Here is a 26,473-nt window from a genome sequence, read left to right as displayed (position 1 = left end):
ACGCAAGACACTATGAGACTGAGGACAGGCATACACCAATAGAAGTCTCACCACTCCCCACCTGCAGGGGAGTTGCTTCACAGGCGGTGAAGCAGGTCTGCAGGTGTCTGTCTACCTTTCTCTCCCTGTCTTCCCCTCCTCTCTTCATTTCTCTCTGTCCTATCCAACAACGACAACAAGAATAACTACAACAGTAAGACAACAAGGGCAACAAAAGGGAACAAATAAAAAAATAAAAGAAGTCTCACCACTTTCAAAGAACTGTATTCAAAGCATTTAGGGGATTGAGGCATGTCCTACAAGGGTTTCAAAGCCATGCTGCTTTGCTTCAAATGCTCAGTCTGCAATTGTGTCTCCACTGCTTTGTTGTGCAAGGCACAACAGTTCTCCATGGACCAATGGGACCAATGGGACCTCTAGCACTTATGTTGCCAAAGTTTGGCATCTGAAGCAGGCTGCCTGACAGACCACAGAGTGGCAGCAGAAGTGGTGACAGCTTTCATTAGCTTTGATATTTCTTTGGTCACTCTTCTTCAACTATTCAGTGTACAGCTATTCCAGGGAACACTCCATGAGCTTTCAGAGGAAACATGAGTAAGAAATAAGGCAAGACACTACATCTGATGTAAGTAACAGATAGTTCTATGCTCTTTATCTCTCTTTTAGAAAAAAGAAAGTCAAACTTTTCCTGCTAGAAAGCTGAGTCTAGTCTGGCTAGTTAGTTTGATGGCATGAATTGACTTTTCCAATTAGATTATGTGGCAGTTTCCCATATATTAAACAAGCAGCTATAAAGCTTTGACCTTTAACCTAAGGTGGTTAGAAGTATTTTAGGGAAAATGCTGTATGATAAAGATGTATTGAAATAGAGTATTTTGATTTTCCCCAATTTTGAGGTAAACAAGGTACTTACTTCTAAGTGAAAGAACAGCTCACAAAACTTGGTAAGACCTTTTTGTTATATTTCTCAGTAGTTGACAAAGTGAATGATTAGTGACTAGATTTTTCTTTTAAAAAACATTTATTTTTAACTGAGGTAATGTTGGTTTACAAGGCTGTATGTCTTGGGGTCTGTTTTTTTTTTTAGATGTATATATATTTATTGCACATGAATTTCACGAGACAGAGACAAGGCAGAGTATCACTCAGTACACACAACGCTGGAGACTGAACAGAGAATCTCAGGCATGAATTTCAATGGTGTACCAGTTGAGTTATTTTCCCAGACACACAAAGCCATACATATACATTTTTTCCTGTCGGTTTTTCACTGGGCTGCTCTGCTCCCAGTGGACTCTTTTTTTTTTTTTTTGCCTCCAGGGTCATTGCCGGAGCTGGGTGCCTGCACTACGAATCCACTGCTCCTGGAGGCCATTTTTCCATTTTTGTTGCCCTTATTGTTATTGCTGTTGTTGTTGGGATAGGACAGAGAAATCGAGAGAGAAAGGGAAGATGGGGGGGTGTGACACCTGCAGACCTGCTTCACTGCCCTGGAAGCAACCCCCCTGCAGTTGGGAGCCAGCGGCTTGAACCAGGACCCTACACTAGTCCTTGCGCTTTGCACCATGTGTGCTTAACCTGCTGTGCTACCGCCAGCCCTATTTTTCTCCCCTCCCCCCCTTTCCAGGTAAGTGACACAGAAGGAGAGGGAGAGAATGAGAAAGGATACCACAGGACTCTCTACTGCTCATGACGCTTTGCCTCTGCACGGTGCTGGTAGGCTTGAGCGCAGGTCCTTGTGCATGTGTGTGCTTACTGGGTGAGCCTTCTTCCAGCTCCCACTACCAAAGGCTGAGTGTTTTAGGGGTCTAATTCCATACCTCTTAGAAACTGTATGTCACACCATGCCCCCCCCAAGTCCACTGGGCTCCCTGGCTCCTTGTCCACCTCCCCTCTCCTAGTATGGCCAGAGTCACAGGGTCTGTTTTCATTCGACTTTGTCCCCCTGCTTGGTTTCTTTATATCCCACAAGTGAGATCCCTCAATAGTTGTCCTTTTCCTTCTGCATTATTTCGCTTAGCATGATCCCCACCAGTTCCATCCATGTTGCAGCCAAATGCAAGATTTCGTCTTTACCATAGTTAAGAAGCACATTATTGCATGTATCTATAGTATGTGCCATCATTGCCAGGTTGACTTTTTTCAGATGGAGACAGATGGAGGGAGAGAGGAAATGATGCCAGAGCACCAAAGCTTCCTCATACACTGGTGGCTGGGCTTGAACCTGGGTATCAAAACTTTTTTATCCACAATGACCAACGTAAGGATCCCAGTTCGAGCCCCCGGCTCTCCACCTGCAGGGGAGTCGCTTCACAGGCGGTGAAGCAGGTCTGCAGGTGTTTATCTTTCTCTCCCCTCCTCTCTCCATTTCTCTCTGTCCTATCTAACAACGACGACATCAATAACAACAATAACTACAACAACAATAAAAAGACAAGGGCAACAAAAGGGAAAATAAATAAAATTACAAAAAAATAATCAAAACTTCTTAATCTACCACCCATGAGTCGTTTCCATACTTAGCTAGTGAGCACAGTGCTGCAACGAGTGTCTGCATGCATATGCCATTTCGGACTAGCAGTCGAGTGGGATTGCTGGACCATATGACAGATCTGCCTCTAGTAAGTTGAGAAATTTCCATACTGTCTTCCAGAGAGGCTGGACCAATTTACATTACATTCCCACCAACAAATCCACTGCTCCTGGAGGCTTTTTTTTTAACCAGAGCACTGCTCAGCTCTGGCGTATGGTGGTGCGGGATTGAACCTGGGACTTTGGAGCCTCAGTCATAACAGTCTCTTTGCATAGCCATTATGCTATCTATCCCCACACCACCCTCTTTAAAAAACTGAATAGGACCGAGAAACTGAGAGGGAAGGGAGAGATAAAAAGGGGGAGAGGAGAGAGCCACCTGCAGACCTGCTTTACCGCTTGTGAAGTGACCACTCTGCAGGTGGGGAGCTGGGGCCTCGAACCAGGATCCTCACATATGTCCTTATAGTTCATACAATGTGTGCTTAACCTGGTGCGCTACCACCCAGCCCCTTCTGTTTTTTATGTATACGTATATGTATGTATTACAGAGAAGAGAGAGAGAGAACAAGATACTGGCTGACCAGAGGACTGCTCGGCTCTGCCTTATGATGGTGCTGGGGACCTGAATTTAGGACTTCAGAGCCTCAGCTATTAAAGCCTTTTTACATAACCACTGTGCTATCTCCCTACCCCCTTCCTGGTTCTTTTTTTTTTTTTTTTAAATAAATACCATTCTCACTGATGTGAATAGATTTATTATGTGTGCTTAACCAGGTGCACCACCGCTGGGGCCCTATGAATATATTTATCTTTTCGTAAGTCACATACTTTCTAATTCTTTGCTTTCAATAGAATTGAAGGTGTACCTGTCAATTAACTATCAATAGTAAAATTATTTGTTGCTAATAAACATATCACTGTGTTTTAGGCAAACAGCTCAAAAGTTTCAAAAAACTGAGTAACACTGCTATAACTAAATTTCTTCCTCTTTTCATCATCATGAACAGGATTTCTGGGTTCTAAATTTATAAAAAACAAAATAGGAAACAGAAAAAAGAATTCTCATTCTGTCAACAAGTCATATCCATGGTTATATAAATAAACAGAGGGGAAAATACACTAAATCACTACAACTCAGCAGCCTGGGAAGTGGTAAAAAGTGTGGATAAAGTGTTGGATTCTCACGCATGAGGTCCTAAGTTTGAGTATCCTGTCCTCTCCTCTCTATGTAATAAGTCACAGGGCAGGGTGGTGGCGCACCTGGTTAAGCGCACGTTCCAATGTGCTAGGACCCAAGTTTGAGGCCCCAGTTCCCACCTGCAGGGGGAAAGCTTTACGAGTGATGAACAGGACTACAGGTCTATCTATCCTTCTCTACCTCCCTTTTCCTCTCAATTTCTGGCTGTCTCTATCCAACAAATAAAAATAACAACAGTTTATTTATTTATTTTTACCAGAGCACTGATCAGCTCTGGCTTATGGTGGTGTGGGGGATTGAACCTGGGACTTCGGAGCCTCGGCATGACAGTTTGTATGACCATTATGCTATCAACCCCCCATAAAAATTCTAAATAAAAAAATAAAAATTATAATAAATAATTCATTATAACATAACCTCCTGGAATAAGGGATATGTGTAACTACTATAGTACAGATAAACTTTTAAAAAATAAAATAAAATAACGTGCATAGAACTTAATGGTCAAAGTAAATTAAAAGCTTTTCATTTTGGGGGCTGGGTGGTAGTGCAGCAGGTTAAGCACACGTGGTGCAAAGCTCAAGGACCAGTTTAAGGATCCTGATTGGAGCCCCTGGCTCCCCACCTACAGGGGGGTCGCTTCATGAGTGGTGAAGCAGGTCTTCAGGTGTCTTATCTTTCTTTCCCTGTCTTCCCCTCCTCTACCGATTTCTCTTTGTCCTATCCAATAATGACAGCAATAGTAACAATAATAGTAACAACAACAACAATAAACAACAAGGGCAACAAAAGGGAAAAAATGGCCTCCAGGAGCAGTGGATTCATGGTGCAGGCACCGAGCACCAGCAATAACCCTGGAGGCAAAAAAAAAAAAGTTTTTCATTTCAATTTTATACCTTATTTTGTTGCAGATAAATATGCTAGATAAAATAAAAATGTAAGCATTAATTATATAAGCTAAAAGATGTAGCACAAGTATAAAAGAAATATAAATTCCAAGAGAAAAAAAGATTTAAATTTTCTGTTAAAAGAAAACATTCTTTTGGCTGATGACAGGTCACTGAGATATTCAGATTCCACTGGCTACATGTGAAAAAGTGATGTCACTGTTTTATTTTTAAATATTAATATTTATGATTCCCTGGAAGCTATATCCCTTGCAGCTATAAATAGCATTTATGTCTTTTTTCCTTTACAACAATTGAATCACACTAAATATATGCAGCATTTATAAGGTTTTACACCATAAATTTCTTTCTTTTTTTTTTTTTCAACTTCGGTATCACTCTATTGAGGGAACGTAGATTTTTTATTATTATTATTATTTATTTTTGCCTCCAAGATTATCGCTGGGGTTTGGTGCCTACACTGTGAATCTACTGCTCCTGGAGGACATTTTCCTCATTTTTGTTGCCACTGCTGCTGATGTTGTTGGATATGACAGAGAGAAATCAGGAGAGGAGAGGAAGACAGAGGGGGAGAGAAAGATAGACACCTGCAGACCTGCTTTACTGCCTTCGAAGCAAACCCCCCAACCCCCGCAGGTGGGGGGGGGCTGGAACCTGGATCCTTACCCTTGCACTTCATACCACGTGCGCTTAACCTGATGGCTACCGCCTGGCCGCCGAGAATGTGGATTTATAGGATTGTTGTCACAAGGGCACATTTCCATATTCCCCTATGATAGGTGTTTTATATGTTTCACTTAATAAATGGACTCTGGTGATTTAGTATACAACTAAGTAGCACTATAATTCTGACAACCTTAGAAATTTAAGATGACAAGTTTCAGATGTTAACATAAAAATGTGTTAGGGGATTCACAATGTTTCAAAATTGCTTATCCAAACTTTTATTGCAACCAACATAAAAATGTTTTCATGGTATGACTCCTACCACCTTTCCAGCTTCATCTTCCAGTCACTGGCACTCTAAATCTCAAATTCAAAGAATTACTTGCTCTCACAATTTTGTGTTTGCTCAGTTTCCCAAATGGATCAGGGCCTTAGTAAATGCCAATTCCTAGAAGAGCCAATCCCCACCTATGCTAGCATATTTGAGGGTTGGAGATGTCCTAAGTAAAGGAAATTGCTTTCATTTGTCTATTCCAATGTATCTCAAGTTTAATGAACTTTTTAAACAGCCTATGAAACTAATATTCCATGGCATACCCTTTGGGGGATCAAAACCTTATAGATGTAGTTTATTTTAATTTTATTTTAATGAGACACACAGAGAGACAGAAAGACACACCACGCATGTCAGGGAACCAGAGCACTGCTCAGCTCTGGGTTATGGTGGTTGGGGATCTCTCCCCAACCTTGGTCTCCAGAGCCTCAGGCATGAACTCTTTTGCATAACCATCATGCTGTCACCCCTTCCCAAAAATCCCGTTTTGAAGTTGGCCTAAGGGCTGGAGAGAGAGCACAACAGTTGATGCAACAGACTTTCAGCTTGAGGTCAGAGGTTCCCAGGTTCAATCCATAGCACTACCATAAACCAGAGTGTGTGAAGAGAGAGAAAAAGAAAGAAACAGAATCTTAAAAATAGCTCTCTAAACATCATCCAAAAGACACCCCCTTCCCTGACATTCCCGGAGTGTTCACCACCCTGAGTGCCTAGTCCATAGCAGGCTGCAGGGCCAGGCCAAGTGCTGCCTCCTTGTGTGGCCAGGAAAAAGCAGGGGGTCAATCAGAAAAGGTGTGCTAGTCCTCAGGTTTCTACCTTGGGTGACAGGGCTGGAGTAAATACTCAGAAGGGATTTAACATTTGGTGGGAAAGGGGGAGAGAATCCACTTTGAACCTAAGGCAGAAAAGATCCAGCTGACAGGGGGAAATATGGATTTCACCCTCAGAAGAGATCTGGAGAATCTTGCTAGTATAGGTCATCACTGACCAGCCCCCTCCACCCCGCAAAAAAAAAAAAAAAAAAATCAATGACATTACCCAGAAAATGAGGACCGAGTGGAATATGCAGAGGATGTCGTTGCCTGGGGGACAGTAATATTTTTACAGTTTGCAAAGAGAGTTTCTCAAGCCCTCAAACTGGGAATTCCCCTCCACCCCCCCTTTCATCTCTCCATCCTACCCCAATTCCAGGTCATCCATCTAGCCTAAGCTCAGTCACCTTCAGGGCTTATCCAGACTCCATCTCCACCACTAACACCAGCCCCAGCTAGACCACTGCAGACACCTTCCCTGTGTCCGTGCTGCTCACCCTGCACCCAGCACAAGAGTTTAAGAATCTAGGTCCAGGGGGTCGGGCAGTGGCGCAGTGGGTTAAGCGCATGTGGCATAAAGCGCAAGGACCGGCGTAGGGATCCCGGTTCGAGCCCCGGCTCCCCACCTGCAGGGGAGTCGCCTCACAGGCAGTGAAGCAGGTCTGCAGGTGTCTATCCTTCTCTCCCCCTCTGTCTTCCCCTCCTCTCTCCATTTCTCTCTGTCCTATCCAACAATGAACAACATCAACAATGGCAATAATAATAACCACAAGGAGGCTACAACAACAAAGGCAACAAAAGGGGAAAAATGGCCTCCAGGAGCAGTGGATTCATGGTGCAGGCACCGAGCCCAGCAATAACCCTGGAGGGGGAAAAAAAAAAAAGAATCTAGGTCCAGGGAGTCGTGCGGTAGCACAGTGGGTTAATCACACGTGGTGCAAAGCGCAAGGACCAGTGTAAGGACCCCGGTTTGAGGCCCCGGCTCCCCAACTGCAGGGGAGTCACTTCCGAGTGGTGAAGCAGGTCTGCAGGTGTCTATCTTTCTCTCCCCTTCTCTGTCTTCCCTTCCTCTCTCCATTTCTCTCTGTCCTATCCAACAATGGTGACATCAATAACAACAACAGTAAAAACAAGGGCAATAAAAGGGAAAATAAACAAATATAAAAAAAAAAATCCAGATCCAAAAAGGATGACAGAGGACCTAGTGGGGGTTGTACTGTTATGTGGAAAACTGAGAAATGTTATGCATGTACAAACTATTGTATTTAGTGTAAAATGTAAAACATTAATCCCCAATAAAGGAATTAAAAAAAAAAAAAGAGAATCCAGTCAGATATGTCAGAAGGTTCCTTCCTCACAAACTCTGCTAGTTTTCTTTTCTGACTCTCTTGATCACTCAGACCCAAATCAAGGCAGTTTCTTATTGAAAGCTGCTACTGTAAGTCACTAGGTACCACATCAGCTGCCTTTGACTATCTTCTTAGCATTTATTATAACTTAAAATGAATTTTTAATGTCCATGTGCCCTGGTTCACTGTTGACTCCTTAGCAGAGGCAAAGGGAAGCTGAAGGAGAGTGAGAAGAAAGTCAGAAAACCGGAAAGGAAGCCAGGAGAGAGTAGACACTCAGAGAAGGGTCCTAAGGAGGAAGTCAAGAAACACAATGACTAAGATGTCATCGACTCTGGCAATTCCATCTATGGTATCCTTTTAAGGGGACAGTTTCAGAAAAGAAGAGGTAGAAAGCAGAGTATAATGAGCTAATGAGTAAATGGGAAGTTCAAATGGAAAGGGCAAGGAAAAAGGTCGGGGTAGATAGCATAATGGTTATGCAAAGAGACTCTCAAGTCTCAGGCTCCAGAAGTCCGAAGTTCAATACCCATCACCACCATAAGCCAAAGCTGAGCAGTACTCTGGTAAGAAAAGAAAAAGAAAAAGAAAAGGCGATGGTCTAGGAGATGGTGCAGTGGATAAAGCACTGGACTCTCAAGCATGAGGTCCTAAATTCAATCCCAAGCAGCACATGTGCCAGAGTGATACTGGTTCTCTCTCTCCCTACCCCTCTCATTAATAAATACTTTAAAAAAAAAAAGGGTAAGGGGAGGAAAAAGAGGGAAAGCTATTCTAAGGATGAGGAAAGACAAAAGACAGGACAGGACTTGCTCAGGCTTTCAAGCTAAAGGGAGGGACCCACATGGAATGGGGAAATAGAAAGGGGAAAAAAAAGAGAAAGAGATAGGGAAAGAAAGGGAGGGATGGAGAGAGAGACAGGAAGTTAGGGCAAATTCCTGGATGTCACAGGAAGAAATGGAATATATAGGCATGTGAGATCATATAACCAGTCAACTTCCCTCTAAAACACAGGGTTATATCACACTATCTCACATTTAGAAAAGCTTACTCCTTGGAAATAAGTTGCCTAATTTTTAAGTGTTTTTTTTTAAATTTATTTATTCTCTTTTGTTGCCCTTGTTTTATTGTTGTAGTTATTATCGTTGTTATTGATGTCATTGTTGTTGGATAGGACAGAGAGAAATGGAGAGAGGAGGGGCAGACAGAGAGGGGGAGAGAAAAACACCTGCAGACCTACTTCACCGCCTGTGAAGCGACTCCCTTGTAGGTGGGGAGCTGGGGGCTTGAACCGTGATCCCTACACTGGTCCTTGCACTTTGCATCACGTGCACTTAACCGGCTGCGCTACAGCCTGACTCCCTTAACTAAGTTTTATCTATAAAATCATTAAAAATTTACAGACCTTTCTTAACTCTTATAAAGTACACACTGGGGAGTGTGTAATAGTGTGCAACACAGAAATGTTAAAAGTTGTAGAGAGGGCCAGGCGGTGGCGCACCTGGTTAAGCGCACACACTGCAGTGCACAAGGACCCAGGTTCAAGCCCCTGGTGCCCATCTGCAGGGGGAAGGCTTCAATTTCTGTCTGTCTCTATCCAATAATAAATTAATAGAAAAGTATTTTAAAAAACTTCTGAAAAAAAAAGTTGTAGAGAGGGGGCCGCACATTACACAGTGCACAAGGTCTCGGTTCAAGCCTCCAGTCCCCACCTGCTGGGGGGAAGAGCTTCATGAGTGGTGTCTCTCTCCTTCTCTACCACCCCTCCGCTCTCAATTCCTCTCTGTACTATCAAATTAATTAATTGATTTTTAAAAGTTGTAGAGGGGGGGCCAGGCGATAACACACCAGGCTAAGTACACATGTCGCCAAGCACAAGGAATGGCGTAAGGATCCCAGTTTGAGGCCCCCACCTGCAGGGGGGTCGATTCACAGGCAGTGAAGCAGGTCTGCAGGTGTCCATCTTTCTCTCCCCTCTCTGTCCTATCAAAAAAAAAAAAAAAATGCCTCCAGGTGCAGTGGTTTCATATTGCTGGCACCAAGCCCCAGCAATAACCCTGGAAACAAAGAAAAAAGTGGTTTGACAAAAAAATGGTCTCTCGGGGGTCGAGCGGTGGCACAGTGGGTTAAGTGCATGTGGCACAAAGCGCAAGGACAGGCGTAAGGATCCCAGTTCGAGCCCTGGCTCCCCACCTGCAGAGGAGTCGCTTCACAGGCGGTGAAGCAGGTCTGCAGGTGTCTATCTTTCTCTCCCCTTCTCTGTCTTCCCCTCCTCTCTCCATTTCTCTCTGTCCTATCCAACAGCGAACAACATCAACAATGGCAATAATAATAACCACAAGGAGGCTACAACAACAAGGCAACAAAAGAGGGAAAAAATGGCCTCCAGGAGCGGTGGATTCATAGTGCAGGCCCCGAGACCAGCAATAACCCTGAAGGAAAAAAAAAAGTCTCTCGGGTGGGGGTAGATAGCACAATGGTTATGCAAACAGACTGTCATGCCTGAGGCTCCCTCAATCCCAGGTTCAATCCCCCCCACACACACACACACAAGCCAGAGCTGAGCAGTGCTCTGGTTAAAAAATAATAATAATAAAAATGGTCTCTCTCATAAAAAAAAGAGAGAGAGAGAGAGAGAGAGGAGAAGAAAAAAGCTTGTGCAAATGAAGTAAATGGAAAACAATGGTGATAATGGATAGAATCTAAGAGAAGGGTGTGTGGATGTTCTTGGTACTATCCAAGCAGATTTTTCCTATTTTAAATTATGTACAAATAAAAGGTGGGAAAAGGGGAGGAGGGAATCTCACACCCCTAAACAAAGCAAAACAGCTTGCATGAATGGTTGGCATGCAACTATCACAGTTCTTGTCAGTTATCATAACCACTTAGGAGTGAGCAGTAAAAAAAAGTATAACAATGATGAATAAAGGAGACCACACAAAAACCTTCGCAGTATTGTATAAACAACCACACACCACAGTCATAGTCAAGGAGGTGGTGCAGAGGATAAATTGTTGGACTCAGTCTTCTTCATTTTTTTAATTATCTTTATTCATTTTTTAGACAGAAATTGAGAGGAAAGGGGGAAACAGAAAGGGAAAGAGACAGAGAGACACCTGCAGTGCTGTTTCACCACTTATGAAGCTTTCCCTCTGTAGGGGGGGATGGGATCTTAAAGCCAGGTCCTTGTGCATTGCAACGTGTGTTTAACCAGGTACGCCACCATCCAGCCCCCATTGTTGGACTCTCAAGCATGAAGTCGAAAGTTCTATCCCAAGGGGATGGGATACGAAGCTCTGGTGGTGGGAATTATACCCCTCTTATCCTATGGGCTTGTCAGTGTTTCCATTTTATAAATAAATTAATTAATTAAAAAGAAAGAAAGAAAGTTCTATCCCAGGCATTGCATATACCGAAATGATACTCTGGTTCTTTCCCCACCCCTTCTTCTCACAAATAAATTCATCTTTTCTAAAAACGTTCAAGCTACTTAAAAAAAAAAAAAAAAGCTACTTTCATTACAGAATGAATGTCTAAGTAGGTAGATAATTTCCCATAATCTAACGTAACTAATAAGTTAGTCCTGCCATTAGAAGAACTTTTTTTTTTTTTAAAGAGCACATACAGAGTAAAGAAAACCTAATAAGGGTTTCCCTGACAACCAGAATAGAGAGACCTTCTGGAGCACTGTCCCTGCTGTGGCTCTAAGAGTAAACAGATAGTGGAGTAGTTAGGACTCTGCTAAGATGGGATGAGATGGGGGGGGGGGGTACCTGATGATGAATTCTATTATCCCTTTTCAGCAGGACAAATGGTTTGTTGATGGTGACCTGCTTGATGAAATGGCTGCCAAATAGGACTACATCGGGGAGGGGAGAAGAACGAATAATATGCTTTAAACATGATTAATTAGATCAAATGCATATTTAGAATTGTCAAAAACAGCACTAAGAGGCTGTGCTCTCCCAGGGGAGGTTGCTCTTCCCCCACTAAAAACTTGAGGAAACCCCAAGGCGGTCTCTGACACTGGTAGTCTGTGTACCTTGGGCCCCATTACCCAGCCAAAAAGCTCAGCTAGATTCACTTGATGATTAAAGTGAAAAGAGTTCCTCTTTCTAGTAGGAAGGAGAAAAGCACTTTTACTCTGAAGTCTTGAAATCCACGCGTCAAGGTTTCATATGATAAAGCCACCAACATAAGTAATAGGCACATCTGGTCAGGCTCCTACACCCTAAAGACTAACAAGCCAGATTCAAGTTCTAGAAAACTCAGGACTAATTTCTCTTCAAAAATCACATAGAGTTTCCCTCTAAGACATACAGGACTAAAAATACCATATGGATTCTAAACTCCAGCTCTCTTTAAACAAAGTGAATCAGTGCTAATATATTTTCTCGAGGAAGGTCAAGGTAGCTATTTGTGCGTGAAACCAAGATTTTCTTGAAAAGATTTCCTTATTTATGGAAGGAAGAGAGCCAGAATATGGCCCTGCAATATGCAATGTCCAGGATTGCTGCTGGGACTTCACACATGCAAGTCCAGTGCTCTACCCAATGCACAACCCCTGGGGACAACAAGAAACAAGGTTTTCTTTCTTTTTTATTTTATTTATTTATTCTCTTTTGTTGCCCTTGTTGTTTTATTGTTGTAGTCGTTGTTGGATAGGACAGAGAAATGGAGAGAGGAGGGGAAGACAGAGGGGGAGAGAAAGATAGACACCTGCAGACCTGCTTCACTGCCTGTGAAGTGACTCCCCTGCAGGTGGGGAGCCGGGGTTCGAACCGGGATCCTTATGCCCGGCCTTGTGCTTTGCGCCACCTGCGCTTAACCCGCTGCGCTACAGCCCGACTCCCAAAACTTAAGGTTTTCTAAGAGCTTTCATGAGTAGTTAAGCCATTTTGAGTTGGAGGTTCTAAAGGAGGATAGATTACTGGGTTAAGTCCTAACCAGTTTAACATCATTTACTTTAGCAAACACCTACAGAACACCTAAGAAGAGTGTAAAATTCTGAGCTGAGGGAGTTGGGCGGTAGTACAGCGGGTTAAGTGCATGTGGCGCAAAGCGCAAGGACCTGAGTAAGGATCCTGGTTCGAGCCCCCGGCTCTCCAACTACAGGGGAGTCACTTCACAGGTGGTGAAGCAGGTCTGCAGGTGTCTGTCTTTCTCTCCCCCTTTCTGTCTTCGCCTCCTCTCTCCATTTCTCTGTCCTATCCAACAACGACAACATCAATAACAATAAAACAAGGGCAACAAAAGGGAATAATATTAAAAAAAAAAAAAATCTGAGTTGAACCCCTCTGCCTCCCAAGGCTTATAATCTAGTTGACTAGACAGGACCTAAGGTGACTGTGTACTAAAAATAAATAGCACAGACAATTCATTTCCTAACTGTTTTCACAAAGGAGATTCTGACTGGTGTGTGTGTGTGGGGGGTGGGGGGGGTGTTGAAAAACCAGCTTCAAAGACCAGGAAGAAAGTGGGGAGGGAGGAAACTGCCTTTCCATTTCTGAAATCTTTTCACATCCACGCTCATTTCTTTAGAGTCCGCTCAGCTTCCTGGAGTAGCCTATCGCATTCCCACTTTACAGATGAGAAGATTTGGTTGCTACAGAAAGGAATTACCACTCAATCTGTCTTCTAATCCAGCAGCCCAGGCTAGCGAGGGAAAGAAAAGGGAGAAACAACTTCAGCCGGAGGACAGGGCATAACATTTAGAAAGGAATGGGGGGGGGGGGTGTGTTTAAATGCCTCAAGACCAGCCCATATGAGATAATGGTTGAATCAAGTAAATACGAACAGACTACACCGGTTAAAGCCTGTTTGAAACTGAATCCCCAAGGAAAAAACGAAAAGCATCATCTCCCTCTTGTGACTCAATTTCAAGGGAGCAAAACCTCTAATCAAGAGACCTCTCAACTCTCTGTTGAGAGAATACAAAGTGTCCGACATAGTAATGGAAGCAACGGGGGGCTCTGATGGCGAGATCCTTTTCAGGAGGCCTACAGACCCCGACTGGCACAGTCAACAACACTGCTGGAAGCGCACGGTCACGGGTCTCTGGGCTGTTAGGTCCAAACATGGCATGCTTTGATGCAGCTCCGCTCCAGAGCTCCTTGGGGTTGCAGTGTGAGTGAGTCACATTTGATCCCCGGGCCCCGCCAGGAGCCGGGACCCCAGGAGGCAGCATCTACGAGCCCACTCTCTCACTGAAAGCTCCGACCCACTTGCTCCAGAACAAGAGTTCTCGGCAGCTGGGTGCGAGTCGGGTCGGAAGTACAGCCGCCCGCTCCCGACCGCCAGGCTGCCCAGCCCGGGCCTGCACACACGGTCTACTCTGGGTCAGGATCCCACCCCCCCCCCCGAAAGCCCACAGAGCAGATGACAACCACCGCGGCCCAGCCCCGGGAGTCTCCCCCGGCCGGCGGCTCCGGGCCAGGCGCTACCCCCTGCGCCCTACTCACCGCGACGGGGCGGCCGTGCTCGGGGCCGTCGGCGGCGTCGAGGCGCGGGGCGGCGGCGGGCGCCGGGGCCGGGACCGGGGCCGGCGTCGGGGCCGGGGCCGCGGTCGGGGCGGGCGGCTGCCGGTGCTTGCCGGCGCGCTTGGCCTTGGCCTGGATGCAGCGCTGGTGCAGGGCGAAGGTGTGTTGGCGCTCCAGCTCCAGGCGCTCGGGAGACACGGCCTCGTAGCGGGCCTCGCAGGTGCTGTGGTGGCGCCGGCACAGCTCGATGCGCCGGCGGAGGCGCTCCATGACCGCGCTGTGCCGCGGCAGCGCGAACTCCGCCATGGGGCAGGTGGGCAGCACCATGGGCCGCGGGCTGCACTCGCCGGGCCTCTCGGGGCCGGCTGGCACTGCGGGCTCCGCTCCCCGCCGGCGGTCCGTCCGCCTCACGGCCGCGCCATGGTCCCACGGGCGTTGGAGCGGCCCTGTGCGCGGCGGCGAGTCTCCCTCTGGCCCCGACGGGCTCAACCCGGGCCGGCGCTCACTGCCCACCTCAGGCCGAGGCCTGTGCCCTCCGCCCCGGCCCCATTGTTTTCCGCGCCGCCGCCGCCGCCATCTTAAATTGTTTTCGGGGCCCTCGGAAGAAGGCGGGGCTCCGGCAGGCGACCCCGGCGTCAGGGCTGACGAGCAGGAGTCCCGACCAATCAGAGAAGGGCGAGCGGGACGCTCGAGGGGCGGGCCGAGCAGGACAGCAGCGCAGACGAGCGGCGGAGCGGATTTAAAAGGAACTGGGCCGAGAGAGGCGGGGCACTCTCTGGGCGGGCCGCGGCCAGGCGTGACGCGCAGGAGTCGGTCCTAAAGGCCGCCCGCCAGCCCAGCGCTACAGGCCCTTCCGGGTGCGCGGAGAGCGCGGGCGGTGGTGGTTACCGCCGCATCCAGCAGACCAGCCATTGAATGCCTCACTATTTCCTTTGGCCTTTCTGAATTGGACTTTAGAGCCCAGGCAGCCACGCATTCTCATTGTCAGCTATCTTCCTTCTAGTTTGTTCCCTGTGTCTTTCATATTTGGTCAGATATTCCAAGAATGAGCTGGGAGAAGTTTCTTCTTGCAACAAACTATTGGGACTGTCAATACCCGCCTACCTCAAAATTTGATAGAATAGCCTCAAAACTTGAATCTACTTGAAACTATGGGGGAGTGGGGCAGATCAAGGAAAAGAATGTGAAGTGAAAATCCAGCTCAGTCAAAAACAGCCTGGACTGTAAGCTTTACTTTAAAAAACGTGGTTTGGGAAAAGCGGGCACCCAACGAAACCCAACCAAACTATTAAAGTTCCAGCACTATAACTAGTGGGCAAAAAGAGACTAGGAAAAGGGGGGGGGGGGAGGCGTGAAAGAGTGCTAAAACTAGATTGCATTCAACCAATTAGAATTCCATGGTAGTGGAATTTTAATTGCTTATTAATCAGGGATAGGGTTATAACTCATCTTGTGTCTGAGATTCTGGCTTCCAGTAGCCCCCTCCCACCACGTGGGAGCCTGAGATGGCGCCTAAAAAAAAAAAAAAGTTACTGTGACTAGAGCCTTGGACTTAAAAAAACCATGTGCCAGGTTCTCACCTTCCTCTAATTACTAAATACACACGTATGTGTGTATGTTTATTATTTTTTTTCTTTGAAAAATGAGTGGAAGAGACCAAACCACCATCTCCATGAGAGTTTTGGAGTATTGGCATACTTTCATGTGATGGCAAGGAAAATTAACCCACTATTGAAACAGCAAAACACACAAATTAAAAGTTACCATGAAGAAGTTCAATCAAAAGGAGACACTTAACACAAGGCTTTAATGTAATACCATTTAGTAACGTGACAACTTCAGAAAAATGGAGAGTATTTTGTGGATAAGAGAAACTGAGCAACACATGTGATGGAGGGGACGTTTTACAGCATTGGGACAGATAACCAGCATGTAAAATCTTAACAGAGGTGCCTTTTTAAGAGCTGAACACTGCCGCTGGCCATTCATCAATGTGTCAAATCGGTCATTCATTAATCTGCTAGGCAATCAGGAGACTGTATATTCAAACAAAAAATGAAAAAGAAAATTAAAAGACCCCCCCCCTTTTTTTTTTTTTTTGCTAAATGACTCCAAAAAGGTAAATGAAGACTCTATTGATCCAAATTTCTCTTTCCACAGCTCAGCTGGAAGAAACTGTGAGGCAAGAAGTACATCATCAATAGAAAATGAAGAAAGCAGGACAATGACCACACATTGGCTTCGAGGAGAAACCTGCAGACTTTATCTTCTGGTCTTGCTAAGTAACTGTTTATTTGCACTCAGTACATTTAGGAAAGTCTGCTACATAGCTATGGTCACTATGACCACAGAACAGATGAAAAAAAGTACTGAACAGCAAGAAAAATGTATCCCATCCTGATAAGAATTTAAGTGAAATAGTAAAAAGTCGAGGATAAACAAAATAAACAGATACAGCCTTCATCTTTTTATGAATATACTTTCTCCCCAATATCTCCCCGATATAAACACTCTGCAGTGCTTATATATTCAGTGCAAGAACAGTATCATCGGTACATTTGAAACACCTCTGAACAAAGAATAAAGCTAAGACAACATCTAGTTCTGAATACATTTCAGTGTGGTGTAATAGCGTTATTATTACACTATAGTGATGGGGTAGAGACTCTGATAGCACCCATCTGCATTCCACATGAAGAAAAAAAAACGCCCTAAGATCACCTTTTAAAAAATTCTACAGGTCACATAATTAAAAAAAAAAAAAAGTTTGCTCTATCATGTAAGTTAAGACTTATAACTGTTACATGAACTGCAAAGAAAGACATTAAAGGTTCAACAGTTAAAAAAAAATCATCAGGTAATTCATGCTATATGTCACTCCTCCCATAAATACTTTTAGCCTGTGTTCAATTACAGTCAGCTCTGAATTGGCTTGCCTCTGGATTCATCAGAGTAAAAGAAATAGATGAAAAATGAAAGACAGTATTCTAGTACTCTGACCTTGGAGAGATGAAGGTTTCTTAAAAAAAGGCAGAAATAGACACGCAATCACAATAAAGCTTAACACTATGCAGAGCTTATAATCATTTTCAGCAACGAACTGCAAGCTGCGCTGTGAAGAAAATGCATAGAAGAGAAAGCGAGAAAGTAGGGGATAATGGGAAGGGAAACAGTGTCGACACAGTGGAAGATGTAATGAAAACATCTGTACCTACTCTGGAGCTCCTGTCCCCACTACTGTTCTTTCAACAGCCACCTATCTGAGGTCAGAGCCCAGACACTCCTGAAGGATAAATGCCCCCAGTGACATGTCAGGTCACTTCTTCCACTAAATGCAAAAATGCAAAGCTGTCTGGGAACTGATATGCTCCAAGGGCAACAGAACACATGCACATCATGGTCTAACTAATAACAAGTCAAAGTTTTTTCTTGCCTTTTTTTTTTCTTTCTCCTTCTGAATGTCTAATTTTAATACAACTTAAATAAAACTTTTATGTAAATTTGGTCTTTCATCCAATCCCTGTCCTCAATTTCCTTCGGAAGAATCAAGTAATGGCAGCAAACTTAACAAGATTACAACCACAAATGACTGTACTTGAAACATGATCATCAATTTCAAGGGACAGAGACACTTGAATGTTTTGTTCTATGAAGCTTAAAAACAAAAAAACAAGAAAACCCCACAAAAACAGAACAAATTATAAAAACTGCAATTCATCTCCCTAGCATTTCTAAATGTTGCTGTTACTTCTGCATGAACAATTAATATATTAAATTCAGCCAGAATTTTCAAGATTGGCAAAATTCTACCACTCTATTAAAAAAAAAAAAGTGTTTAGAAACAAAACAAAAATTCAAGTTAGTTGCTTCATGTTACATTTCACAACATTATGTTAAATGCTTTCTTTCTACAGAAACAGGGTCCTTTATGTCACAACTGCAATTATTTACTGCTAGGTGTTTAAAATTACACGGGCTAGTGTTCAACTGGAACCTGTTGATGATGACATCTGAAGGTTTTCTGAGCTTCATTCAACCTAATGTGTGCCAGGTCTGCTCCTAGGACCACACTTGCAGGGAAAGGGGAGGGAGAAGAAATCACAGATCAAGTTCTTATGATTGTTTCATTCTCTTCGAGGCTTTCTGTTTCTTGGTGATCTGTTCAAAATTTCATCCTCCTGTTGGGTGAGAAAAAAGAAGACAATCACTATGATTAGTAGAGTTGAAAACTCAAGTTCTCAAGATCAGCAAGGTTAAAGGAAGAAAAAAGAAAAAGAAAGAAAAGATTAGAAGCCAGGCCAGGTGGTGGCGGCACCTGGTTGAGTACACATGTTACAATGTGTTAAGAATCTGGGTTCGAGGTCCAGGTCCCCCCCACCTGCAGGGGGAATGCTTTGCAAGTGATGAAACAGGACTGCAGGTGTCTGTTTCTCTCCCATTCTATCACTCCCCCTTCTCTCTCAATTTCTGGCTGTTTCTATTCTAATAAGTAAAATATAATAAAAATAAATAAATAAAATATTATAAAACAAATGCTCCCAAGACAGTAATCATCTCAGAGACGGTAGGGTTATATGCACTCTAGTTCAGTCTTTTGTTTTCCGTACATGTATCTTTCCCTCAGTGGACTTCCTTCTTAACAAAGCTTCTTTTACCCACACAAGGAAGCAATTTGGGAATATTAACAACTAACTGAAGGGCTTGCGAGGTGGTGCAGTACATATATACCCTTGGGTTCTCAAGCATGAAGTCTCAAATTCAATCCTTGGCATCCCATGTGCCAGACTGACTAGTGTTTTTTCTTTCTCTTTCCCTCTTCTTCCATTAACAAACAAATCTTTAAAAGGGGTGGGGGTGGTGGTGGTGGTATCTGAAGTAACTCTGCATGCTAGCCAAGACAGAATATATCATGGAAGATATAAACAAGGAAGTCACAGACAGGAGAACACAGTTGTAGCAGTGAATGGAAACTGAGTTAAGTGGTCCAGAAGTGAACAGAGAGGAACTGTGAAAAGGTATTCAGACCTCATAACCAACCCACAAGAAAAGCCACATACGAAGCCCAGCAGGTTCTCACACTCTCCTCTCCTGACCCTCCCATTCAGAGCCACCATATTGAGCCAGGATTAGTACATGAGCCTCCTAACTAATCTGAGTCTCAGGGTCAATAAGAAATAAAGTCAGCACCATCAGATCCTGTCACTTCTGTGTCATAAAGTCTGCAATAGCTGCCCATCTGAAGAGGACTAAAGGCCAACTAACTCCATGGAAGGGCCCACTTATTCTGGAGCCTTCCTGGCCTGCTAGACCACCATTGTAGGCCTCTGTACAGGTTATTTTCTCTGCCAGGAGAGCTCTTCACATGGACATCCCCTTGACAAATTCCTTGTCTTACAGTCAGTGCTTTAATCATTGCCCCACCTCCTGAGTTGCATTCTTACCACTTTTGACTCTTAGCTCAAATGTCACCTCTCAAACAAGGCTAATCATCTTTATTGCCAGGACACATCACACCTCTAAACATACTGATAACTTACCCTGTGTCTTTTCTTATTTATTTATTCCCCTTTTGTTGCCCATTGCCATTATTGTTGTTGTATAGGACAGAGAGAAATTGAGAGAGGGGAAAGACAGAGAAGGGGAGAGAAAGATAAAGATAGACACTTGCTTCACCTCCAGGTGGGGAGCTGGATCCTGATGCTGGTCCTTGTGCGCTTAACCCACTATGCTACCGCCCAGCTCCTGTCTTGTCTTGTCTTTTCCTTTCCTTTCCCTTTCTTTCTTTCTTTCTTTCTTTTTTTTTTTTTTTTAAATATTTTTGATATTTATTTCCATTTGTTGCCCTTGTTTTTTTATTGTTGTTATTGATGTCGTCGTTGTTGGATAGGACAGAAATGGAGAGAGGAAGGGAAGACAGTGAGGTGGAGAGAAAGACAAAACACCTGCAGACCTGCTTCTCTGCCTGTGAAGCGACTCCCCTGCAGGTGGGGAGCCGGTAGCTGGAACTGGAACCGGGATTCTTATGCAGGTCCTTGCGCTTTGCACTACATGCGCTTAACCCACTGCGCTACCACCCAGTTCCCGTCTTTTCTTTTTAACAAACTATCACTCTCTAACATTTTGCTCATTTTCTTCCTTATAATATCTACTTATTATTTCCTCTCTCTAGAATGTAAGCCTCTATCCTATCTACAGCAAAGAATTTTTGTCTAAGTGATAATGGGCCCTTCACAATTGTAAATTAAACAAAATTCTAATAGAAAGATTTATGCAAGAATTTTTTTTTTTCTTAGCAGAGAACTGCTCAACTTATGGGATATAGGAGGTATAGGGGACTGAACCTAGGACTTCAGAACCTTGGACATCAATCCCTTTGAATAACCATTATGCTACTTAACTAAAGAGAGGAACAGGAAATGGTGACACAGAACTATCAAGTAATAATCTGGAGTTGCCATCTTAGAAAATATTCCTCCCTACAATCTCTGCTTATTCTAGATGAACATTTTGCAGCACAAAGAAACACTTGTGAGGGGTGGGGGTATAGCATAATGGCTATGCAAAGAGATTTTCATGCCTGAGGCTCTCAAGTGCCAGGTTCAATCCCCCACACTGCCATAAGCCAGAGCTGAGCAGTGCTCTGGTTAAAAAAGAAAGAAAAGAAACACTTGTGAGTTTCAGATACAATTTGTATTTATTTATTTATTTCTTCCCTTTTGTTGTCCTTATTGTTTTATTGTTGTAGTTATTATTGTTATTGTCATTGTTGGATAGGTCAGAGAAAAATTGAGTGGAGGGGAAGACAGAGAGGGGGAGAGAAAGACAGACACCTGCAGACCTGATTCACCGCCTGTGAAGTGACTCCCCTGCAGGATGAACCTTAGCCAGTCCTTGCGCCTTGCGCCATGTGCGTTTAACCCGCTGTGCTACCACCCGATTCCCTCAGGTACAATTTGAAATAATCAAATGATGGATCGGTATTACTAAAAATTTCATTTTTGCAAACTCTACTTGGACAAAGCAATGACTGTAAGATACCCCTTTCCATGTAAATGGAACTTCACCTTAGAATTTTAAATATAAAATATAGGATGGACAGCACGACCTCTTCTCTTACCTCCACTTTAGGTTTTTTCTCTTCCTCCTCTTGACTAACAGTGCCATCATCTTCTTCAGCATCACTTTTTTGCTTCTCTTCTAAGAGATAAGATTAAATAACTAAGCAAAAGCTTACATCTGTGCTCAGTAATTAAACAGCAGTAGAAACAGACATCTCTAGAAATCTACACTATTACTTATGTTAGCTTGCTTGTTAGGGTTTGACGATTATCTTAGGGCCTTCTTGCTGAAGGCAGATCGTCTGGGGTTGGGTTATTTCTTACCAAGTCTCTCTTCCCCTTCGTCCTCATCTCCCTTGTCTTTTTCCTCTTCCTTCTCCTCTTCCTCCTCCTTAACATCTGGCTGAGGAGCATCAGTCTTCTTGTACTCTGCAGGACTGGGCTGTTTCTGAAACAGATACCCAAACTGTAAAAATGGCTCCATTCTTCGGTATCACTGTATCAAATAAATTATTGACTGCCTGTGACCAAAGTTCTGTAGCCAGCTACAGACTGGGGCAGTCATGCAGAAATGAGTGTGATGTAACCCCTTACAGAGAGCTTTCTCTTCAGTGAATGTGAGTATAGTTTAAGAACAAAGGGGTCAGGCAGGTAGGTGAAGGGCTAACATGGTAACTGAGTACAGGCACACAGAACTGTGATGGGGATAAAGCTAAAAAGAACTACAGGAGTCAGATTACAGAACCATCGTAAACACAAGTAGGTGTCCTAAAAAATTCAACTTTCAGGCTATGTGATGAAAACTAGTAAGATAAAAATTATGGAAAAGATGGGAGTTGGGCGGTAGCACAGCGGGTTAAGCGCATGTGGTGCGAAGTACAAAGACCTGCGTATGGATCCTGGTTCAAGGCCCCCCCTCCCCCCCCCCCACAGCTACCCACCTGCAGGGGAATCACTTCACAAGTGGTGAAGCAGGTCTGTAGGTGTCTATCTTTCTCTCCCCCTCTGTCTTTCCCTCCCCTCTCCATTTCTCTGTGTCCTATCCAACAACAATGACATTAATAACAATAACTACAACAACAATAAAAACAAGGGCAACAAAAGGGAAAATAAATATATTAAAAATATTTTTTTTAATTACAGTAAAGATAATTACTGTGGTCTGGGAGATGGGGCAGTGGATAAAGAATCGAATCTTCAAGCATGAGGTGCTGAGTTCAATCCCCGCAGCACATGTACCAGAGTGGTATCTGGTTCTTACTCTCCTCATATCTTTCTGGTTAATAAATAAATAAAATATTTTTTTATTTAATTTTTTTTGCCTCCATGATTATTGCTGGGGCTCGGTGCCTGCACCACGAATCCACTGCTCCTGGAGGCTATTCTTTTTCCCTTTTGTTGCCCTTGTTGTTTTATCATTGTGATTATTACTGTTGTTGTTGGATAGGACAGAGAGAAATGGAGGGGGGGGAGACAGAGAGGAGCAGGGAGAGACAGACACATGCAGACCTGCTTCACTGCTTGTGAAGCGACCTCCCTTGCAGGTGGGGAACCGAGGGTTGCTTATGCAGGCCAGTGCTTGCACTTTGTGCCGTGTGCGCTTAACCCGCTGTGCTACCATCCGCCACCCCCCCAAATCTCTTTATAAGACAGAGATCAAGAGGGGTGAGGGAGAGAGACAGAGAGACATCTATAGCACTGCTTCACCACTCGCAAAGCCTTCCCCCTGCAGGTGGGCGCCAGGGGATCAAACCATGGTCTTTGGGCACTGTAACGTGTGCTCAACAACCAGGTGAGCCACCACCCAGCCCCTAAAATCTTCAAATGAGAAATCAAAACTCAAATCATCAAGTCTAAGCATAGAAATAGGTATGCCAGAAGGAAGAGCTGGTTTGTTCCAGATGGCTGGTTTTGTATCAAAGTTCTATTGTTGTTGCTGGTTTTCAGAAGGCTGTTAGCCAAGTATTAATCAGAGTAGCACAATAGGCTTAGAGACTTCCTCAGAAAATCAGGACTACAAATTCTACTGCCATCTGGGCATACTACTGATAAATGGCCACAGTGAGTGAATAAGATTTCAGAAACCCACACCAAATGTAGGCTAGTAATTACTCAACTACTACCAAGAAAGTCTCAGGTGATCAAGCTTAATTTATCATTAACATTGCTTGAGACCCTTTTACAAGTCATCCCACTGCACCCTGCCTACCCTCTGCCCTGCTCCCCCCTAACCCCCATCATACCTTTCCAGAACAGCAGAAGAGGATGACAAGAAACACGGGCAAAGCTACAGTCAAAATGTAGACCACCCAGAGCCAGGGGCGTTCCTCGGCTGCCTCAATCATCTGCCCCACAACACCAGGCTGAAAAACAGGATAGGAACAATTAGCTTTAAGTTCTGGATTTTGACAGCAAATGTAGGTTGCACTGCTCCAACTGTTCAGTTACTATATTACTTAGGCTCTTTCCCTTTCAAAGGGTTCATCATCAAGCTGAGCAACATACTGCATGGAGCAAGAAAAAAGCCCTGATTTTCCTTCTCTCTTTACCATCGAGGTGATTTCTTTCATAGGAGTGACAGATGGCTTCTTAATCTCTTGCAAAGGCTCCCTTAACCTCAAAGACAAGTGAATCCAGAATTTCTAGATCTAGTATCTCTGGCTCTCCAAGTTGCAGTTTGATCACGATTGTTTGAAAATACCATTTACTGGGTAAGCCAAGAATGAATACATAAGAATATATGAAAGAACAATTCAGGGGGGCAGAGTGGTGGCGAACCAGGTTAAGCACAGATAGTACAAAGCACAAGGACTGGTGCAAGGATCCTGGTTCCAGACCTGACCTCCCCTGTGGGGGGGATGTCACTTCACAAACAGTAAAGCAGGTTTGTAGGTGTCTCCCTCTCTCAATTTCACTGTCCTATCCAAGAAAACAAGGAAAAAGAAAAAAAGGGGGGGGGGCGCCGCCAGGAGCAGTGGATTCATAGTGCAGGTATTCAGCCCCAGCGATAACCCTGGAGGCAAAAGGGGGGGGGCAAACTGAAGTAATAATACAAAAAGTTAATGTTAATTTGTATGTATCTTATCTATAGTTCGACACAACTGAACTCCCAATAGCAACAGAATCAAAGTACTTGCTATGAGCTGGGACTACATCATGAATCTTTTAAATTGTGTATTATACTCAGGACTGCTTCTACATTGTGTTACTCTAGCAAAACTTTTATATTCTTTTATACGTGGTATCACATTTCCTTATTTTGTTATAGTCCTATACTGATCAATGGCATGTCCTTTTATTCTTCTCTACAACTGCTTTGTAAATTCAATTGCCAAATAATTATCTTGTTTTAAATCTAATGTCTAAAACTGCAAAATTACTTCTTTAATATAATTTAAGAAATCATTCCACATAATTGTGTGTAGATAACTATAAAAATATGTTAAGTGTGTATATACTGAGCTTGGAGAAAATGGACTTCTATTAATCTATTCATAATTGTCTCAAAAAGAAAAAACTATTGCTGATATATATATATATATATATATTTTAAGTACATTAAGGAGGTCAGGAAGTAGCATACCTTGTTGGATGCACACATTACATTACAGTTTCTAAAGACCCAAGTTCATGCCCCCAGCCTCCAATTACAGGGATAATCTTCATTGATGCCGGTCTCTCCCTCTCCCCCCTCTCTCGATGTCTCGCTGTCTCTATATAGAAAGAGTATATTAAGGGAGCTGCACAATGTCACACTTGGCAGAGCACACGTTACCATAAACAAGGACCCAGGTTCACATCCCAATTCCTATCTGCATGTGGGGGAAGCTTCACAAGTGGTGAAGCAGTGCTACAGGTCTCTCTCTCTCTAAATTTCTGTCATTATCACATAAAATGAAGAAAAAGGTACATTAAAATATACCCTAAATAGGGCAGGGATAGATAGCATTAATGGTTATGCAAAGAGACTCTCATGCCTGAAGCTCCAAAGTCCCACCCAGGTTCAATCCTGGTAAAATATATGTATCTCCTAAATGACCAATTTTGTTAACTTCAACAGTCATTTCAACGTCCCCTCAGAGAATAACAAATTGAATCATTTGAAGTCATTGCATTAAAGAGATCACAACCACAAAGCCAGTATTTTGACTGACATTCTGTTATTATTAATAAGCAGATGTCATTACTATTCCAATAATCCCATTAATAAAGAAAAAGACAAGCCCTAAATGATTGCTCTCCATAAATGATGTAGCTAAGTACCTACTTTAACAGACATAAATGCACAAGGGAAAAATAAAAAACAGTAACAATAACAAGCACAAACCTCGGCAGCCCCATCAGCAGCTTTCTTTAGACCCCATCCATCGCTGGCCCAGTCATCAACTACTCTTCGATCGCCACAAATGATGAAGTTGTCAAAAAAAATGTCTGATGTCATGGACCACAGCTCCAAACCAATGGCACTGAAAGGTGTCATCTTAAAAGGTTCTAGATCTTCAAAGAAATCTGGATTTGGTATTTTCCGGGGTTTCCAGATTCCCTAGAGAAAAATATTTTAAGAAATTATTTTATATAAAGACATAACACATTGATGGTGAACCTACTATGAAGTGTTAATTCGGTGAAACTCTACTGAGTTAACAGCAAGAAAATGAATGCTACTAACATTTTACACATTTGCTTTTAAGATATTTGAACTCCAACTACTTTCAATTTCTAGTATTATCCATGATCTTGTTCTAACCCAACCTTACTCAGTCTGGCACATTTCAGCAACCTCAACTCTTATCAACTGTTAATAGGGTGAGAAGTTAAGTCACTATACTTCCCCAGAGCTGATGGGATATGTACATGATCTTCACCAACAACTCCCTTTTAAAATTTTTTTCTAGCTTTCTTTTAAAAATTTTTATTATTTACTTACTGGATAGAGACAGCCAGCAATCGAGAAGATATGAAATAGAGGAGAGGGAGTCGGGCGGTAGCGCAGTGGGTTAAGCGCACGTGGCGCAAAGCGCAAGGACCGGCATTAAGGAACCCGGTTCAAGTCTCCGGCTCCCCATCTGCAGGTCTGCAGGTGTCTGTCTTTCTCTCATCCTCTCTGTCGCTCCCCTCTTTCTATTTCTCTCTG

At 43.6% G+C, this 26,473-nt stretch overlaps 2 protein-coding genes across 2 annotated transcripts in view; both read right to left on the bottom strand.

The window, feature by feature from the left end:
* MAML1 (mastermind like transcriptional coactivator 1) overlaps positions 1-14,886 on the bottom strand; it is a 41,379-nt gene extending 26,493 nt beyond the window's left edge. Inside the window, exon 1 of the mRNA XM_060197324.1 lies at positions 14,264-14,886. Coding sequence (XP_060053307.1) covers positions 14,264-14,608 — 345 coding nt within the window. The 5' untranslated portion in view covers positions 14,609-14,886. The remainder of the gene's footprint in view (positions 1-14,263) is intronic.
* Positions 14,887-16,069: 1,183 nt separating this feature from the next.
* The window catches only part of CANX (calnexin), a 49,979-nt gene continuing 39,575 nt past the window's right edge, over positions 16,070-26,473 (bottom strand). The window contains exons 11-15 of the mRNA XM_007527119.3: positions 25,667-25,882; positions 23,583-23,702; positions 21,664-21,787; positions 21,399-21,478; positions 16,070-18,459 (exon numbers count right to left, since the gene is read on the bottom strand). Of these exons, the coding sequence (XP_007527181.1) occupies positions 18,406-18,459; positions 21,399-21,478; positions 21,664-21,787; positions 23,583-23,702; positions 25,667-25,882 (594 nt within the window). The 3' untranslated portion in view covers positions 16,070-18,405. The remainder of the gene's footprint in view (positions 18,460-21,398; positions 21,479-21,663; positions 21,788-23,582; positions 23,703-25,666; positions 25,883-26,473) is intronic.

The sequence above is a fragment of the Erinaceus europaeus genome, chromosome 9, assembly GCF_950295315.1.
Source record: "Erinaceus europaeus chromosome 9, mEriEur2.1, whole genome shotgun sequence".
NCBI classification, from domain to species: Eukaryota; Metazoa; Chordata; class Mammalia; order Eulipotyphla; family Erinaceidae; genus Erinaceus; species Erinaceus europaeus.
This window is presented reverse-complemented; position numbering and strand designations above follow the sequence as displayed.